At 42.6% G+C, this 16987-nt stretch overlaps 1 protein-coding gene across 3 annotated transcripts in view; it reads right to left on the bottom strand.

The window, feature by feature from the left end:
• Positions 1-1667: 1667 nt before the first annotated feature.
• Positions 1668-16987, bottom strand: part of si:dkey-121a11.3 (uncharacterized protein KIAA1614) — a 34377-nt gene continuing 19057 nt past the window's right edge. The window contains exons 5-10 of one of the 3 annotated variants that reach the window (XM_041277047.1): positions 15241-16580; positions 13540-13678; positions 12727-12889; positions 11934-12058; positions 3536-3711; positions 1668-2699 (exon numbers count right to left, since the gene is read on the bottom strand). In XM_041277047.1, coding sequence (XP_041132981.1) covers positions 2506-2699; positions 3536-3711; positions 11934-12058; positions 12727-12889; positions 13540-13678; positions 15241-16580 — 2137 coding nt within the window. In that variant the 3' untranslated portion in view covers positions 1668-2505. The remainder of the gene's footprint in view (positions 2700-3535; positions 3712-11933; positions 12059-12726; positions 12890-13539; positions 13679-15240; positions 16581-16987) is intronic. The other 2 variants (XM_041277048.1, XM_041277049.1) reach the window with 2 other exon arrangements.

Raw genomic sequence — 16987 nt, 5'->3', positions numbered from 1 at the left:
ATATATATATATATATATATATATATATATATATATATATATATATATATATATATATATATATATATAGTGCCTTGCAAAAGTATTCAGACCCCTGACCAATTCTCTCAGATTACCGAATTACAAATGGTACATTGAAATTTCGTTCTGTTTGATATTTTATTTTTAAACACTGAAACTCAGAATCAATTATTGTAAGGTGACACTGATTTTATGTTGAGAAATATTTAAGAAAACTAAAAAACTGAAATATCTTGCTTGCATAAGTATTCAACCCCTGTGCTGTGGATGCTCCCAGTTTTCACCGATGAAACAAATTGCCTTAACTAGGACACAATTACCTTACCATTGGCCTCCACCTGTGAACCATTAAAGTTGCTGTCACATTTTCTGGACAAAAACCCCACTGTTGAAGGATAATTGGTAAGGCTGTGAATCTGAAGGAAAATGAAGACCAAAGAGCATTCTACAGAAGTTAGAGATAAAGTAATACAAATGCATAGATTAGGGAAAGGGTACAAAATAATATCCAAGTGTTTGGATATCCCAGTGAGCACAGTTGGATCAATAATCAGGAAGTGGAAGCTGCATCACACCACCCAGGCACTGCCAAGAAAAGGCTGTCCCTCAAAACTCAAACAAGAAGGAGACTTGTGAGAGAAGCCACAGAGAGGCCAACAATCACTTTGAAGGAGCTACAGAGTTCAGTGGCTGGGAGTGGAGTAATGGTGCAGCAGTCAATCAAGAGCTCTGCATAACACTGGTCTGTATGGGAGGGTGGCAAGAAAGAAGCCGTTTATCAAAAAGTACCATCTGAAAGAACGTCTGGAGTTTGCCAGAAAGCATGAGTGTGATCCGGCTGCGATGTGGGAAAAGGTTTTGTGGTCAGATAAGACCAATATAGAGCTTTTTGGCCAAAACTCAAAGCACTATGTGTGGCGCAAACCTAACACTGCCCATGCCTCAAGACACACCATCCCTACAGTGAAGTATGGTGGTGGCAGCATCATGCTGTGGGGATGCTACTCATCAGCAGGGACTGGGCATATCATTATAATTGAAGGAAGAATGGATGGAGCAAAATACAGGAAAATACTGCAAGAGAATCTGATCAGACCGCTAAAAAACTGAAGCTTGGGAGGAAATTCACCTTTCAGCAGGACAATGATCCCAAGCACAAGGCCAAAGCAACATTGGAGTGGCTCAAGAACAAAAAGGTGAATGCCCTACAGTGGCCCAGTCAGTCCTGATCTCAATCCCATTGAGAATCTGTGGCACTATTTGAAAATTGGGGTCCACAAGCGTTGTCCAACCAACCTTAACAACCTGGAGTAAATCTGCCAAGAAGAATGGGCCAAAATCACTCCGACATTGTGTGCAAAGCTGGTACATACTTACCCCAAAAGACTTAAAGCTATTACTGCAGAGAAAGGTGGCAATACCAAATATAAATGTGTGGGGGTTGAATACTTATGCAAGCAAGAAATTTCAATTTTTTATTTTTCTTAAAAATAATTCCCAAAATAAAACCAATGTCACCTTACAATAATTGATTTTGAGTTTAAGTGTTTTAAAAAGAAAATATCGAACAGAACGAAATTTCAATGTACCATTTGTAATTCAGTAATATGAGGGGGTCTGAATACCTTTGCAAGGCACTGGATAGATAGATAGATAGATAGATAGATAGATAGATAGATAGATAGATATAGATAGATAGATAGATAGAAAGAATGTAGAAATCTAATGGCTTTTATCAGGAAACAAGCATTTTAAGAAGAAAAAAAATCAAAATCTGAGCTAAAGAGATTTTACTGTGATTTGATGAACACTTGATCTTAGGTGTGAGGTATTGTGCAGCCCCTATAAAATGTGTACAGTAATTCTGCAGTTTTTTCCATGCTTCCAACATAAAAAAAAAAAAATGAGCATGCTTTATGATGCCTCCCTGTGCTGTACAATGCTTACCCTGTTTTCATTGTGCTTGGTTACACGTTGCTGTGCTTCTCCTGTGGGACACTGTTACAAGGGAGGCATGTTTAGTTTTCATCTTTTCTTGTGTGTGTTTGTTTCTGATGGATAACAGACCTATGAGCATGATCATTTGTGTGCTGGGCAAACATCTTTCTTGTTGAATAAAATACAGATTCCATCTGCTCTGTTCATTGAAGACAGACATTCGTTTCCAAGTTGAAATTGTATTGATTTGGGTGGTGTGACACAAGTCTGTATGGATACCGATATCCCCAGCGCCAGGGATACAAACCCCCTGCAGGTGTTAGCAGGGAACTTGGGGATCATATTGTATGCCAGTGAAGGGTAAGCAAAAGACTGTAAAGCCTTGATTTAATGCAACAGTTAGTTTGATAGAGTGCAGTATGATCCTGTCTGTGCTGGTGGTGTGGGGAGGCTTGTCATAGTTCAGGACCCCACCTCTCTGTCTTTAGTCCCGCCCACTGCATGATATCTGATTGGCTTCCTCTGCAGCCCTCTGCCTCCCGTTGGCTACCATTGGCCCAGCCTCTGCCTGAGCACACGCAGGGAGGTGGTGTCTTGCTGGATCATCAGTGCGTTTACCTGCTCCAGGGTCAGTCCTGAAACCTTCTCTCCATTCACCTCCACAATCTCATCTCCCACCCCCAGCAGACCGGCATATAACTTCTCAGTGCTGCTGTCCCCCATCTCCTGGACATAGACCCCTGCAACACAGACACCAGCAACTAGGTCAGGTAACTGCTGTTACCAGCGATTATCACACAGTAAGAAAGAAATGCAGGTTTCAGCAAACATGCTATCATTTTAAAACATGCTCTCTGATGCTACACTAGGCTAAAGAAATCAAGTTTGCAAGCAATGCATTTAGACGGTCTTGCACTTCCTGGGGTCCCGCCCTTTCACTGGCTTATTTCCTGTCAATAACCGATAAGCTGTGTCTGCAAACTTTCAGCCAGTACCATGCTTTGACTCAGAAGACACTTCTAAGGTGAAATGAAGAAGGAAGTAGAGCAGCAACAGACTTTCAGCACCAACTGTCTGAAATGAAAATACAGTACGTTTACTAGAACATATGTTGCTTTAAAAACTGCTAATTCTGAGACCCATGCACCTAATGGACATGAAGAATAGGTAAGATTATAGAACAATGTTTTACATTCCCCTAACCACAGTATTGCGTTTGCAATCATTCACAGCGTTTCTCTTACTCCAACACTGAGTTTTAATCATTTTTTTCTGACTCTGCTAAGTGTCGTCACTGAACAAACTTTCCCATTCCATTGGCATGGTGACAGTGTGACCCTTCAACTTCTCCAGCCCTGCCTACTCTACATGTTTCTAGATAGAGAGTATGTTTGGCTGGTAGAGTTGAAAGGTCACACTGTCACATGGTTTGAATTGGAAAAAGCTGAACTCCAGACCCGCCATAAATAGTTGTTTGACTTCTCTTTAAGGACAGCGTTCATATGCTCTTCACATTGAGGCTCATTTCTAACAGCACTACCCCCCCCTGCAGGAGTCAAAGTGTCAGCAGCTGTACCTGAGTCTGCGCGGCCGTGGCCCCGGGAGATGAAGAATCCAAAGGGGCCCCTGGAGGGCCGGCTGAGTTGCAGGAGCAGAGTCCCGTCGGGGTAGGCCTGGGCCACCCTCCCCACTGAGCGCAGCGCACTCGGGTCACCCACATCCTCCACACTGAGGGAGCGTCGGGGCCCCCTGCTGGAGACAACACTGGATTAACATTTAAAGTATAACCTTGACAGACCCAGGTCACAAAAACCCTAATTCACGATCAACAATAGAACACTGCACCCTGCTGGTCAGACGTTAGAATTACATGCAGAGTAAGGGTGAAATATTACAGTCAGCACACACATATCCAACCCTATGAAATGTTGACTTCAGTGACGGTTAAACACGTGACGCATATCTGATTATTTCATTTTGGCCCTTTCCAACCTTTGTATCTTTTTTGTGTTCCCTGAAAAACGGACAATATCAAAAATACATATCTGAAAGGACTGGGTTTTAAAATAAGTAGGCTTCCATTTAGATGCACTGTATTGGTTTCGTTGGACAGTACTATATTTTTAACAGAAGTAGTATTTTAATTCAGAACGATATGGTTCTGAAAATAACACTTGCCAAAACTAACTAATACAGTACTTTAAATCCGGTACATATTATAGCTATATATAAAATTTCCAATTAATGACCTAACAGCAAAATTAAATCTAAATGTTATCCATGTACAGAACTGCGTAAAATGTAAAGGGCAATGCAATGTAGCAAAACCAAAAGATAAAAAAAAAAAAAAAAAAAAAAAAAACAGTTTCCAGAATTAAAACTGTATCAAAAGTCAGTATTCAAAATTGCAGAATATAGTGCTTGATAAGGTTCTAATGTCACAGTTCACTTGCAAATGAAAATGCACAAAAACTACTAACATCACAGATTAAAAAAGACTAAAGATTAAAAAGAAAAAAATACATCACAGTATCTAGAACTGTTTAATGATTAACTGTTACAGTACCTCTACAGGTGAAGCGCTGTGTAACTGCACAATATAAGACAGACTGATTTTTATTTATTTTATTTTATCTTTTTTTTTTTTTTTTTTTTTTAAACGTAAGCTGTGACAGATATCCAGATAAACTGTAACATTGAAGAGATGGGCTTTGTGTCAGAAAACTGCTGACAGAGTCGGAAATCACAGGTGACGGGTAAGTGCATCAATTCACATAAATGGGGATTGATTTAATTTTTAATACAAGAGCAGTAAATTGCGAGTGACGTGTATCTGGATAACAGATATCCGAGTGCTGGCTGTACAACAATGACTCCCACGACATCACAATGAGTATGTGGAGGGTGATGTAAGGATAAGTGGAAAGTGATTTGCAGGAGCAAAACCCCCACAATGCTGCCATAAATCGTGTTTAGCTGTCATAGCCTGATTTTACTGGATGCTAAAAATGCGGTGTATGGAAAGAATGATGTTGACCTGGCATTCTGCACCCACTATCAAATTTGCACTTTGCTATGATTAATCCATTAAAATTATATTGAAATGCATTCAAATGAAAAAAAGAACATGGAATTGGGTGGAATCTGGATACTAAGAGTCCGCAAACATTATAATGTGATGTAAAGATTTTGCCTTGCACTTGCCCCTCCTAGCCGCAAAGCTGGCTGTCAACTGGGCCTCACCTTCTCCAGGGCCTGCTGCCTCTCTCCTCTCTCCCTACTCCTCCAACCCCCACTGTCACCTCTTGCCGTAACCTCCGCTCTCTCTCCCCCTCTGTCTCCTTGCCTCCACCACTCTTTCACCTCCCTCCTATCGACTCCTTCTCCCAGCTCTGTAGACTCTGCTACCTCCACCCTCTTCTCCTCCCTCACCTCCTCCTTCGACTCCCCCTGTCCCCTGACCTCCCCACCCCTCCCCTCTCCAACCCTGGCTCTCCTCTGTGCTCAGCAAGAATCAATCTACGCTATGCTGAAAAGAAATGGAAAAAAAACCAAACTCCCTGCTGCCCTAGACCTATACCGCTCCCTCCTCTCCTCCTTCTCCTCTACTCTCTCCTCTGCTAAACTCCTATTTCCAATATATTATCCAATGCTCCACTAATAACTCCCAGAAACTATTCTCTACCTTCTCCTCCCTCCTCAACCCTTCCCCCATCCATCTAACTTTGCCTCTTTGTTCTCTTCTAAAATCTCCGATATGTGCAATATACTCTTTAACACACTCTCCCTCCCACTCCAACCCCAACACCCTCTGCCTCCCCTGGTTTCTGTTCTGCTCACTCTACTGAAGCTGCTCTCCTGTCTGTCACTAACTAGCTAAACTCTGCCAGTGCTACCTCTCTCTCCTCTGTCCTAATTCTCCTCGATCTCTCTGCTGCCTTTGACACCGACGATCATTCCATTCTCCTATCCTCTCTTGTTGACCTGGGAATCTCTGGCACTGCTCTGGCCTGGTTCTCCTGTTCTCTCTCTACACCCGCTCATTGGGTCCCCTCATCGCATCCTATGATTTCTCATACCAATTCTATGCTGATGATGCTCAGATCATCCTCTCCTTCCCTCTCTGACCCCACCATCCCCTCCTGTAGCTCTACCTGTGTGTCTGACATCTCCTGGATGCACTCGCATCATCTCAGACTCAACCTCTCTAAATCTGACCTCCTCTTCTTCTCCTCCTCATCTTCCCCCTCCTCTGATCTCTCTGTCTCCATTCCTCTGGAATCAACCACATTCTCTCCCTCCTCTTCAGCCAAGAACCGCAGACTAACCCTGGACCCCTGCCTCTCCTACTCTCAGCACATCTCCACTCTAGCACGCAGCAGCAGATTCCTCCTGAGCAATATACGAAGAATCCAACCCTTCCTCACCAACTACTCTATGAAACTCCTCGTCCAGGCCCTGGTACACTCCCACATAAAGACTACTGCAACTCCCTCCTGACCGGCCTCCCTGCCTCCGCCACCCGTCAGCTCCAGCTCATCCAAAACTCTGCTGTTCGCCTGGTGTTCTCTCTGCGTCACTTCTCCCACGCTACTCCACTGCTCCGCTTACTCCACTGGCTCTCTATCACCACTCGCATCCAGTTCAAGACTCTTGTACTCTCCTACCGATGCCTTGACCAGACTGCACCCAGCTACCTCCAGACCCTCATCTCTCCCTACACACCCACCCGACCTCTCCACTCCACCTGCACTAGAAGACTGGCTGTACTTCCATTTCACTCCCCTGCCTCCAGAGCCCACTCCCCTGCCTCCAGAGCCCACTCCGCAGTGGTGGAACGACCTTCCTACGGATGTCAGGACTGCCCAGTCCCTGACCACCTTCCAGCGCCTCCTCAAGACACACCTCTTCAGACAACTTCTGTAAAACTCAACTCTTCCCTTCTGGACAATATAGCCCTCTGCCTTTAATACACTTTAACTTTCACTTATCTGCTCCCTATTTTACTGTATTTAATCCTGCACTGAACCCAATCTATAGTATCTTGTATTTCACTTACACTCGTATCTAACCCTGATGTAACTATCAACACTGTTATCTGCTCTTGAATTGCCCCAATATCAAATCGTACTGTGGTTTGTATTTGCTCTTAGGACTGAAGTCATTGTATTTTGTATCTTGCTCTTAATTGTACTGTAATTCTTGAGATGTATTTTTTGTATACAACTGTAAGTCGCTCTGGGTAAAGGCGTCTGCTAAGAAATAAATAATAATAATAATAGCAATAGCAGCTTATAACCCAGCCCTGTGAATTGGCTACAGGGCTTGTTGCTGTCAGGCTTGCTTCAGACAGCCAGTCAGAGGAGTCGGAATTTCCCAGCAGCCTGTTTAGGTTTGTCAGTTGAGTGGCTCTCTCACTGCTGCTTTAGACATAGTATTGAGAAATCTGTTGCATGAACTGCAAGGGGTGGATAGGGGTGGGGTTACTCTTAAAGGGCCAGCGCCATATTTTTTTGGAGCTGCATGCTTTTGCAAAACACTCTATATGTTAACTTAAGTACTGTTTTTTTTAAATAGTGTACAATAGAAGTCATTTTTAATAAATCTAAAATAAATATATAATTTCTTTTCATTTGTGGTTTTGTTGTGAATTATACAGGCACCAAAATATATTTACACAATTGCCACACAGTAAGTTTCAATCCATTGTCCTATGCATTGCAGTTCAGAGTACAGCTATATACCTGCATTGAAAGGCACTGAAATGTTCAATGTGCTGTGGTTTGTGAAAGCTGTAATGCCATTGTAGGGCTCCACAAAGGACACCCGCTGCGGGGAGTGAGACTGGAAAGGCAGGTTGCCGTGGCAACGGGCCTGCTCCCTGTTTCATTACAGCTGACTGATGCCTAGCTAATACAAACCACCACTGGAGGCTTGCCACATTCACATAGTGTTGTCATCCAAATGTTTACTGAACCTTTTGACATGCAAATCTTATATGAAGATCTTTCTGAAGATAAACAAATGGCAAGTATATATTTATATATCCATTAGACCAGTGGTTCTCAAACTAGACCCTTAATTGAACTATTAATTTGCTTAATTAGACCTTTTTAATTGTTCATAGCTTCTAAAGGTTGCAGAGTTCAGGTTACTTATAAAATGTTATTGCTAACGTGAAATCTGCAACTGTTTCAGAGATGAAAACAAGTAAAAAGGTCTAATTAAGCAAATCAATAGTTCAATTAAGGGTCTAGTTAAGTAATTGAGAGCTCAGTTGGAAGGAAAATCAACAGACACAGGGGGTCCCCAGGACTGAGTTTGAGAAGGCCTGCATTAGACTGAGAACCATTCTGCAATCTGCACATAACAAACACATAGGCATGCCCAACAATGTGATCGCCCTTGTAGTTGTCTGTCAACTAAAGATAGACCACATTACAAACACACAGAGGCAAGACACACACATGCAAACATACAGCTATGGTCAAAAGTTTATGCATCTGAGTTGTGTTTAGTGCCTTTTGTGGGTGGGGAACTTTAAAAATGTGTATTTTAATATAAAAAGGTACTAGGGTTGTCAAATATACAAAACCATTTGAAACACTGTACTGTACAGTCATGCTCGTTTAGTGCAAATACTGTAGTCAGGACCCAGCATATTTTTCTCTGTACTTATCAATTTCCTCATTAAAAACAATAAAATATTTAGGACTTAGGCTCAACATTTTCAGAGATGCAGAATCAGAGTCAAATTGTTCTTGTAGTTCAACAGTAGATTTTTAGAAGCACTTAAATTTAGTAAATCATATAACAAACTAGGCTACTCTAAAATAAAACAAATGGATGCAAACTTTATTTAAGCAATCACCAGCAACAGATCACCTGACAGAATTTTGAATCAACTTTATAAATAAAAACATAAAAAAGTTGCCTAAAATACTGAAATTTAGCTAGCTGCAAAAATATGCACTCAAAAAAAAAAAGTTACCATTAACAAACTGTGGCAATGTTGCCCCGCCCTGTGTGTATTTTGATGTTGCATGTTGTGTGTTAATGTTGGCGTACAGTCATTGGTACACGGGATATGAGTTATGCGCACTAGTGTTTAAAATTTATATTTGTATTTAGGCACAAGGATTGCACAGCACTTCACGTGCAGGTAAAATGTAATAATATGCGAGCAGGGGGAATTGCACTTTATTAATTCACGTGAAGTTGTACCGAGACTCCAATTGAATGACTGATTAGCAATCGAGTCTCAGTACAGCTGTATAAAAGCAGCATGTTTCCACTCTCTCGGGGTAAGTGTGTTCGTTGAGTGGAGAACGGGATTGGAAACGGAGGTAACAATAATAAGAATAAAGTTAAAATATCAGCTCACCGTGTTTGTCTGTGTAGTCCATTTTGTTTGTCTCTTTATTTTGGCGAAAGTGCCGTGTCCTGTGTTTTGTTTGTCTTACAATCTTTTATTTTCTGTTTGTGTAATCATTAAATGCTGGGGGCAAGCAAGCGCTCAGCTTCACCAAAAACTCCACCTCTCTGTTTATTTTGTGTTGGTTCCTGTTTCTGGTCTGACGTCACCCACTACAGCCGTCTTTGTGACATAAACCCTTCACAAAACAAGGGTATGAACAGCTGCATGTCAATAGAATATTTAAATTAAATACTTTATTGAATGAAGTTGCTACTTATGCCGTAACTCAAAGTAGACTACAGGGTCCACTTGGATTAAACTGAAAGATCCTGAACAGACCACAGATGTTTTCTGAGAAAACCGCATTACTCATGGAATACTGAGGTAAACACTCAGCAACAAACTTGTTCTTCATAAAATCAGCATAAAAACTATTTATTTTAATTTTTTTAATGGATCCATATTCTAATAGCACTCCTTCGTGTTCAAATGCTTAAGTTTAACATTTGCAATCAATTGTAATATACTATAGGCTACATTTATGTCTCATATCCATGATACTGTATACATGGTATGCTGTACGGAGTATTATATATGTTTCACATGAGCATGTTTTTGCAGTTACAAAATGTTCCATACAAACCCAAAGCTGTTCTCATTACTGGGTTGCTGTAGTGTATCATAAAGTAATGTGCACAGGGACAGATTTTTCCATAAAGACTGTAATAAACCAGTTGACACACTTCAGCAGCTGATCTCACACCTTTATGTCCCTGACCCTGGGTGAAAAACAAAAAAATGTGTTGGGATGCAGCGTTTTACTCAGATCTCTTAGAACAGTCCTGTTTCACCTGCATTATACCAGGCTGGTTGACTTTTTCTGTGTGGTCTCCACTTCATGGGTTGCTGTACAACATATTTCCTTCCATGTGTGTAGAACTTGATATTGATACTATAGTAGATTCAGGTAAAAATAAAAACCTATGGAAATTCAGTAACAAAAACTGATAACATTAAAATAACGCTAGGTTGCAGTTCAAAATCACAAAAGTCAGGAAATGGAACGTTAAGGCACGCAACCATAACACACCCCTATTATGCCTATGCATCACATCAGAAATTATGTCATACATAAATATACATATATATATATAAATATACACACACATTATATACACACACACACATATACATCTACATATACATAAATACGAACATACAAAACAAACACACACACATATACACACATACATACACATACACAATGCATATACACAAGTACTATAAATTGTTATTTTTTTAAACGGCACATTTAATTGTTGTCACTTTTTTGTTAAGTATATGGAAAACTAAAAAGCAGTATGAAATTCAACATATTATTCAGTCAGGTTTCATTAGACTTTATTAAGCAAAAATGTGTTACTTGTATAGGGTGATGTTAAACTTTTAGTCATAGCTGTACACATACACAAAGACAGACCCACACAACTGGGGCAAATGGAAAGAATTCTTAAATTGTGCAACGCAGGCTTATAAACACCCCAAGCCTTGCTGAAAGAAGTTCACACACTCCTAGAGAGGAAGTTGCTGGCTCAGTGGTATTGTCTGCAGGAAGCTTTATATTCAGAGCGTGCAATACAAGCCCACACTGCGACTGTACTGGACAGGGGAGTAACCAATGAGAATATCCTTTTGAAACGAGGAACTTGAACAAAACAAACATACAACCAAGTCCTGAGTTGAACAAAACCACAAACAAGCAGCAAAGCAGGGGAGGACATACATACACACACACACACACACACACACACAGACAAACACACAGACAGACACACACACACACACACACACACACACACACACACACACACACACACACACACACACACACACACACACACACACACACACACACACGCACACACCCACACACACACAGACACAGAAACACACAGACATGGACACACACACTGGCACACACACACACACAAATAAAACTACTTGTTTAAATTAGTTGACAAACAAAAGAGGCGGCAAGTTCTTCTAGTTCACCCTTTCAGTGCAACACTGGGAACAAAATTTTACATTTCAATTCTATCCACTTAAACACCAGGAGACAGTTCAACTAAAATAAACAGCTTAACTATGGCACTTAAACTACACCCTACTGTTCCAATAAGGCTGTAATTCCATCAAAGGGTTCTGGTGACTTAAGCAAACACTTGTGATTTGAACGACAAATAAATGCATTAAATATATATATATGTGTGTGTGTGTGTGTGTGTGTGTGTGTGTGTGTGTGTAAATGAAACACATTTATATATTTTACTATAACCCTGTTAGTAGGGTGTAGGGCCACCATGACAACCAGGACTGCACTAGTATTGGATTTGGAAGCACCTGCCAGTCAAACACCTACCTACCTGTCACAGTGTGTCAGAGAGAGCTGCTGTCTAACCCTCCCTAGTCATGAGACAAATCACTAGGTTTCAGCAGATGCTCATGCTCAATATTTATTTCCAATTATTGTAAGCCTAAGTGCTGTGTCGCTGTGTACCTGAGTGATGGACTGAAAGCTGCTGGCTCCCCCACTCGGTAAGAAATTGAACGGTCCGGCTTCCTCTTCAGAGACTGCAGGCTCTGCACAGAGGATGCCTTCCTCAGCTGGGAGAAGGGAGACGACTAGTGGAGAACAGAGAGAACAGCACTCATCAGTGGCACCAAAACAGTCCCTTGAAGTTTCAATCTCAAATTTTACATTACAGCCTGTTTAATAGCCCTCTAGTTAATGTCACTTATCATCTAATATATAACGGGAGCACCTGGTAATAATATAATTATCTATCACATTGTTCTGTTATACACATTTTACACTGAAGACACTGAGAAAGACTTCTAGTGGAAACGTTTGTCATTGAATTTACACTGAAGCCCCTGAGAAAGACATCTAGTGGCAATGTTTGTCACTGAATTTACACTGAAGACACTGAGAAACATTTGTCAAGTTTCCTTTAGTATTACGATTGAAGACTAGAAACCTATGAACCTCCATCCACAACCCAGGAATCTTTCACTTGCTGCCAGACAACACTGTGTCCGGCTTTCAAAAAAGCGAAATGCAAAAGCAAAACAGTGAAATGTTAAATAAATCTGAAAATGAATGACTTAATGCTAAAAACAACAATAAAAGGCACAGTTCACCGGTTATAAAAGCAATAAAAACCTGGTCTGTACCTTCCCGGCAAGGTCAGATTGCAGACAGCAATGCCCTCTAAAGCTATGAACCCTCAGCATGGGCATGAAATACAAAGACATGCTTGCACTGCCCAGCACTGTCTGTGCTGACTAACCCGGTGCAGGGACTGCAGAGAGGGTTCTTTCTCCAGCTTGCTGCAATGCTGGTGCACAGTGCTCAGGTGCTCCATGCTGCTGGAGCGTCCTCGACCCAGCTTCTTCATTGTGTTCTGACTGATAGCCGAGAGGAACTTCTGAAGAGCTGACCTGGGTTTTCCGCTGCAGAAAATCAAAAGCACAGATTTAGTAGGCCTATAGTTAAAATAGTTTCATTTAGGTTCACACAATGATCTCATGCGTTCCCATATGTTGAGAGAGAGAGAGAGAGAGAGAGAGAGAGAGAGAGAGAGAGAGAGAGAGAGAGAGAGAGAGAGAGAGAGAGAGACAAAGGCCAGCCCTGGAGGTGTCTGCTCTGAGCTCACTGGGTGCCTGGCAAGCATGTTTCCCTGTGGCGTGATGAGGAGAAACATTCTCTGCCAGTTTTGCATCCCTAACCCACAGAAGAGACAGAGTCAATGAGACGCTTCCCTCAGAGTCCCCAGTGAAGACCGCTGACTCCGCACAGCCAGGGTGTGACCTGAACACCACGCGTCTGTGCTTTTACCAGGTGAGCCACTTGGGAGGGGGGAGTATTTTTAATTTCTATTGGAGGGCCGCCGCGGGCCGAGTGAGACCCCGCCTCCTGCCGCCGCGCCTGGCCGAGGGAGACCACCGTGCCTCCGGCCGCCCGGGCCGAGGGAGCCACACGCTCCGCCGCCGCCGCCTTGCGCGGGGAGACACCGCCTGGAGAATGATACCCCAGTATGCTAACTAGACCCTTGCCAATGGAAACGATGAAGGCATTAGCCAGTTTTCCCTCTCAAACTTACTCAGAAATGACTTTACTGTCTGCTGACCTTTCTCTCCTCTGTGCTCTTTCGTGTGGTGAGTCCTGATTGGACAGTGGCTTGGAGGTGTCTTCGAAGTCTGGGTAATGGCACACATTCCCATCTGACTGGAGCTGACAGGCTGTAAAATAAGGTGTACTGATTAAAAACGCCCCTTTGGTTCAGAAACGTGTGCTGTGTCTTGAAGGGATCTTTTCTATCCTATCTTTCACAATATTTCATTTCTTACATGTTAGATACCCTGTTATTTGTGTTCTCTACCATCCTTTTTACTAACTATTGCTGCAAAAAATCAATAGTCAACCACTGGGTTATTTCTGAAAAGACTACTAAAAGATACATTTCTGACGTGGTTTCAAATTACCACTAGGAGGTGTGCAGCTATAATTGTGGTCCCTGCTGTAACTGGTTTTGAATACAGATTCTCCATTTACTAACTCACACTTGCCACTGTACACTGTACATTTTTCAAGAAAATATATAATTGGTCTATTTAGTTGAGATAAATGAAGATATTTGTGTTCATACTCACACATTGTACAGTAAACTCATTTTGACTAAAGAGATGCTGAAAAAGATGATCTTCATTTTCTATGTTTTTCAGCACTTGCCTTTCAGAGTTACACTTATTTACATTGAAACATTAAAACAGCATTGTTTATGCGACAGGCTGGAAGTAAAGCCAGAAGCTTTTGCCGCTTCATGCGATAATATTCAATGTACTTGTTTCTGAGCAGCTGACACACAGACTGGAGTGTGACAGCAGCATCAAAGAGGAGACAAACTGGGTGCCTAACACCAGCCCATGTCTAACACCAGCCTGGAATCAGAAAGACATACAGTGTTTAATTTATTAGAGTGTTCTGTGTGCTACTGATAAACACTGAAAACCGAGAACCCGACACAGCACCTCCGTAAATCGCAAGGAAACTCCCCAGTGAAAACAGATCAAAATATCGTACATGCAGCACTTGGAGACGAGTACGGCTGTCATTGAAATGCATCTGGGGCTCCGCTAAGAAAAGACAGGAGGAGCAATCAAAATCCCAGCTGCTCGCTGGCACGAGCCCCGAAGCGCTCAGCTAATACACAAAGAAATCCAGGCGATTCAAATGCACACATTCAAACCACTTGTTTACAAAGAAACTGATTTCCCTGAGGACCCCCAGAAAGTGCTTACAGAATAATGATAAACACTGAATTGCACTGACATCAACAGGGACCTGCTGTTTCAGTCAGCTTCGCTGTTGGCAGAGGAAATCCTACCCCCTTTAAAAGAGTACAAACCAAGCCTTCTTATGGAATTACCTCTTTTTAGCACTAGCAACATTAAGACAGCCTACCCCTGTCAGCAGTGGTAACATTAATATTTTCTAGAAAAACAGCTTAACCTCTGGCAAATTATATACATTTTTTTTTTTTGTAACAGCGCATTCTGAATTTAAAGTGTATACCTCATGCCAGTCTTCTCTGGTTGTGCTAACATTTTAGTAAATGTTGATAAAAAGATTTTAATAAAACACGTACAGGAGTTAACCTTGCCAGTGAAAAGGTCAAAGGAGCATTGCTCATATTTTTGAAAACATGACATCTGGTTCGGGAGGGGCAGAGATAATGTGATGCTCTAACAGGTTAGATTATTTCATGAGCGCCTGCCAGGGTCGGGGTAGTTGCTATGCTTACCTGTCTTGTGTGCACTGTTCTGCTGCAGTGGCTGGAGCTCAGTGGAGAGGTTATTAGTGGAGGGTTTGGGGCTGGCTGTGTCCTCAAAGCACTCGTGTTCCCTGCTCTTCACATCACTGCACTGCTCCAGTGTGTTGGGATGGTGATTCGCAGAAAGCACAGAGTCGTTGCTCTGTGTCTCTTGAGGGTCGAGCTCTTCAATGTCAAGGTGGATCAGACGATACTGCGGGAAAGGCACCACCTTCACTACACGCTGGCCATTGGTGTGACTCTTAGAGCTGGACTTTAGAGCTGATTTTTTCACTTTGGGCTGTATGTTGGCATTGGGATTGGAGCCTGGGAGAATGGTCTCATATTGGGGCATTTCCTTTGAGGGAGTGGGACTAGGTTGGCCCACAGACGAACCAGAAGGTAAACTATCTGGATCAAAACCATAGGGATTAACAGGCCTCTTCAAAAACTCTGTGTTTGCATCTTTTTCAGAACGATGGGGCGCAGGCCGGGTTGGAACCAGTGACTTTTGGCTTGCAGAACATTTGACAGCGGTCTTTCCATGATGGTTTTCCCCATTGGTATATACATGAAAGTCAGGACTACAGTTCCTATTATTGTCAACAGAGGGTCCGGTGGGGTCCACAATCCCACTGCTGCTGTGTGGATTTGTGGCACTATCCCCACTGTCAGCAGGGTCTGCATCTCCCTGGGGTGATTCCACATCATCAATAGAGGTAACCTCTCCAATGTAGGTCTCCTTGATGCGTTCGGTCCTCATTCTGTGATTAGAAGGTGGAACCCAATATGGGATCACCTTGACATGGGACTCATTCTGGAATCTTTCAATCCTCTCACCCTCCGCTTGATACAAGGCTTGCCCTTGTGATGCTTTAGTCTGGTAGCCAGGCGGCAGGTTTTGACCAGCCTTGAAAGACCCACAGGCGTTGCACTTTTGGCTCCCTTGCTCCCCGGAAGGGGGACATTTTTCTGGGCTGCCGTGGTTCCTGCTCTTGCCCTTACTCTTGTTTTTGCTCCACAGCGGAGCTCCCTCTGGATTCTTGCGCGAGGATCCATTGATGTAGGAGGACAAGTCTGGTTTGGAGACCAGCAGGCCCTGGCCTCTCTCCGCTGCCCTCTTCCTCTGCTGCAGCCTCTCCAGGTATCGCACCTCTGCATCTTGGGTCGACTCGTCCTCGAAGCGCACCCTGGTGGGGGACTGCTTGCGCCGCGGCCCGCAGCCAGAGTCCCCACTGGAGGAGTCACTAAGGTTCCCACAAGCAGACGACACCGCCTCCCTGCCTGACAGGCCCTTCCGCAGCAGGGGGGTCCCAGGACCTTTAGACTCCCTGCACACAGAGAGACATCTCATTTCAATTAGCAGCACCACAAAAAGAAGTCATTCATGATAATAGTAAATGCATCAAATTACACACTTTTAAGCCCAGTGCCCCATATGGTTTAAACATTTACACATTTAAGAAGGTTCATCACTCACAAGCACATGTTGAAACGCCAGCTTTATATTTCAACACTGCTCAGTGTTATTAGCCCACAACGGCTTTCATCTCATCACTAAGAGAAGCAAGACTGTTAAGCCAACAGACAATCAACAAAGATAAAACACAATCACAAAAACAGGCTCAATATTGTAAAAATATTTCAAATGCAATGCACCGTATGGTTTTAAATATATTCTGAGGCTCACACTTGTTTGCCTCTCTTGAAATATTAGCTCTGTAGGTGTTTATTGTAA

This window comes from Polyodon spathula, chromosome 18, assembly GCF_017654505.1.
Source record: "Polyodon spathula isolate WHYD16114869_AA chromosome 18, ASM1765450v1, whole genome shotgun sequence".
Lineage (NCBI taxonomy): Eukaryota > Metazoa > Chordata > Actinopteri > Acipenseriformes > Polyodontidae > Polyodon > Polyodon spathula.
The sequence above is the reverse complement of the archived record's forward strand: the minus strand, read 5'-3'. Positions and strand labels throughout refer to the sequence as shown.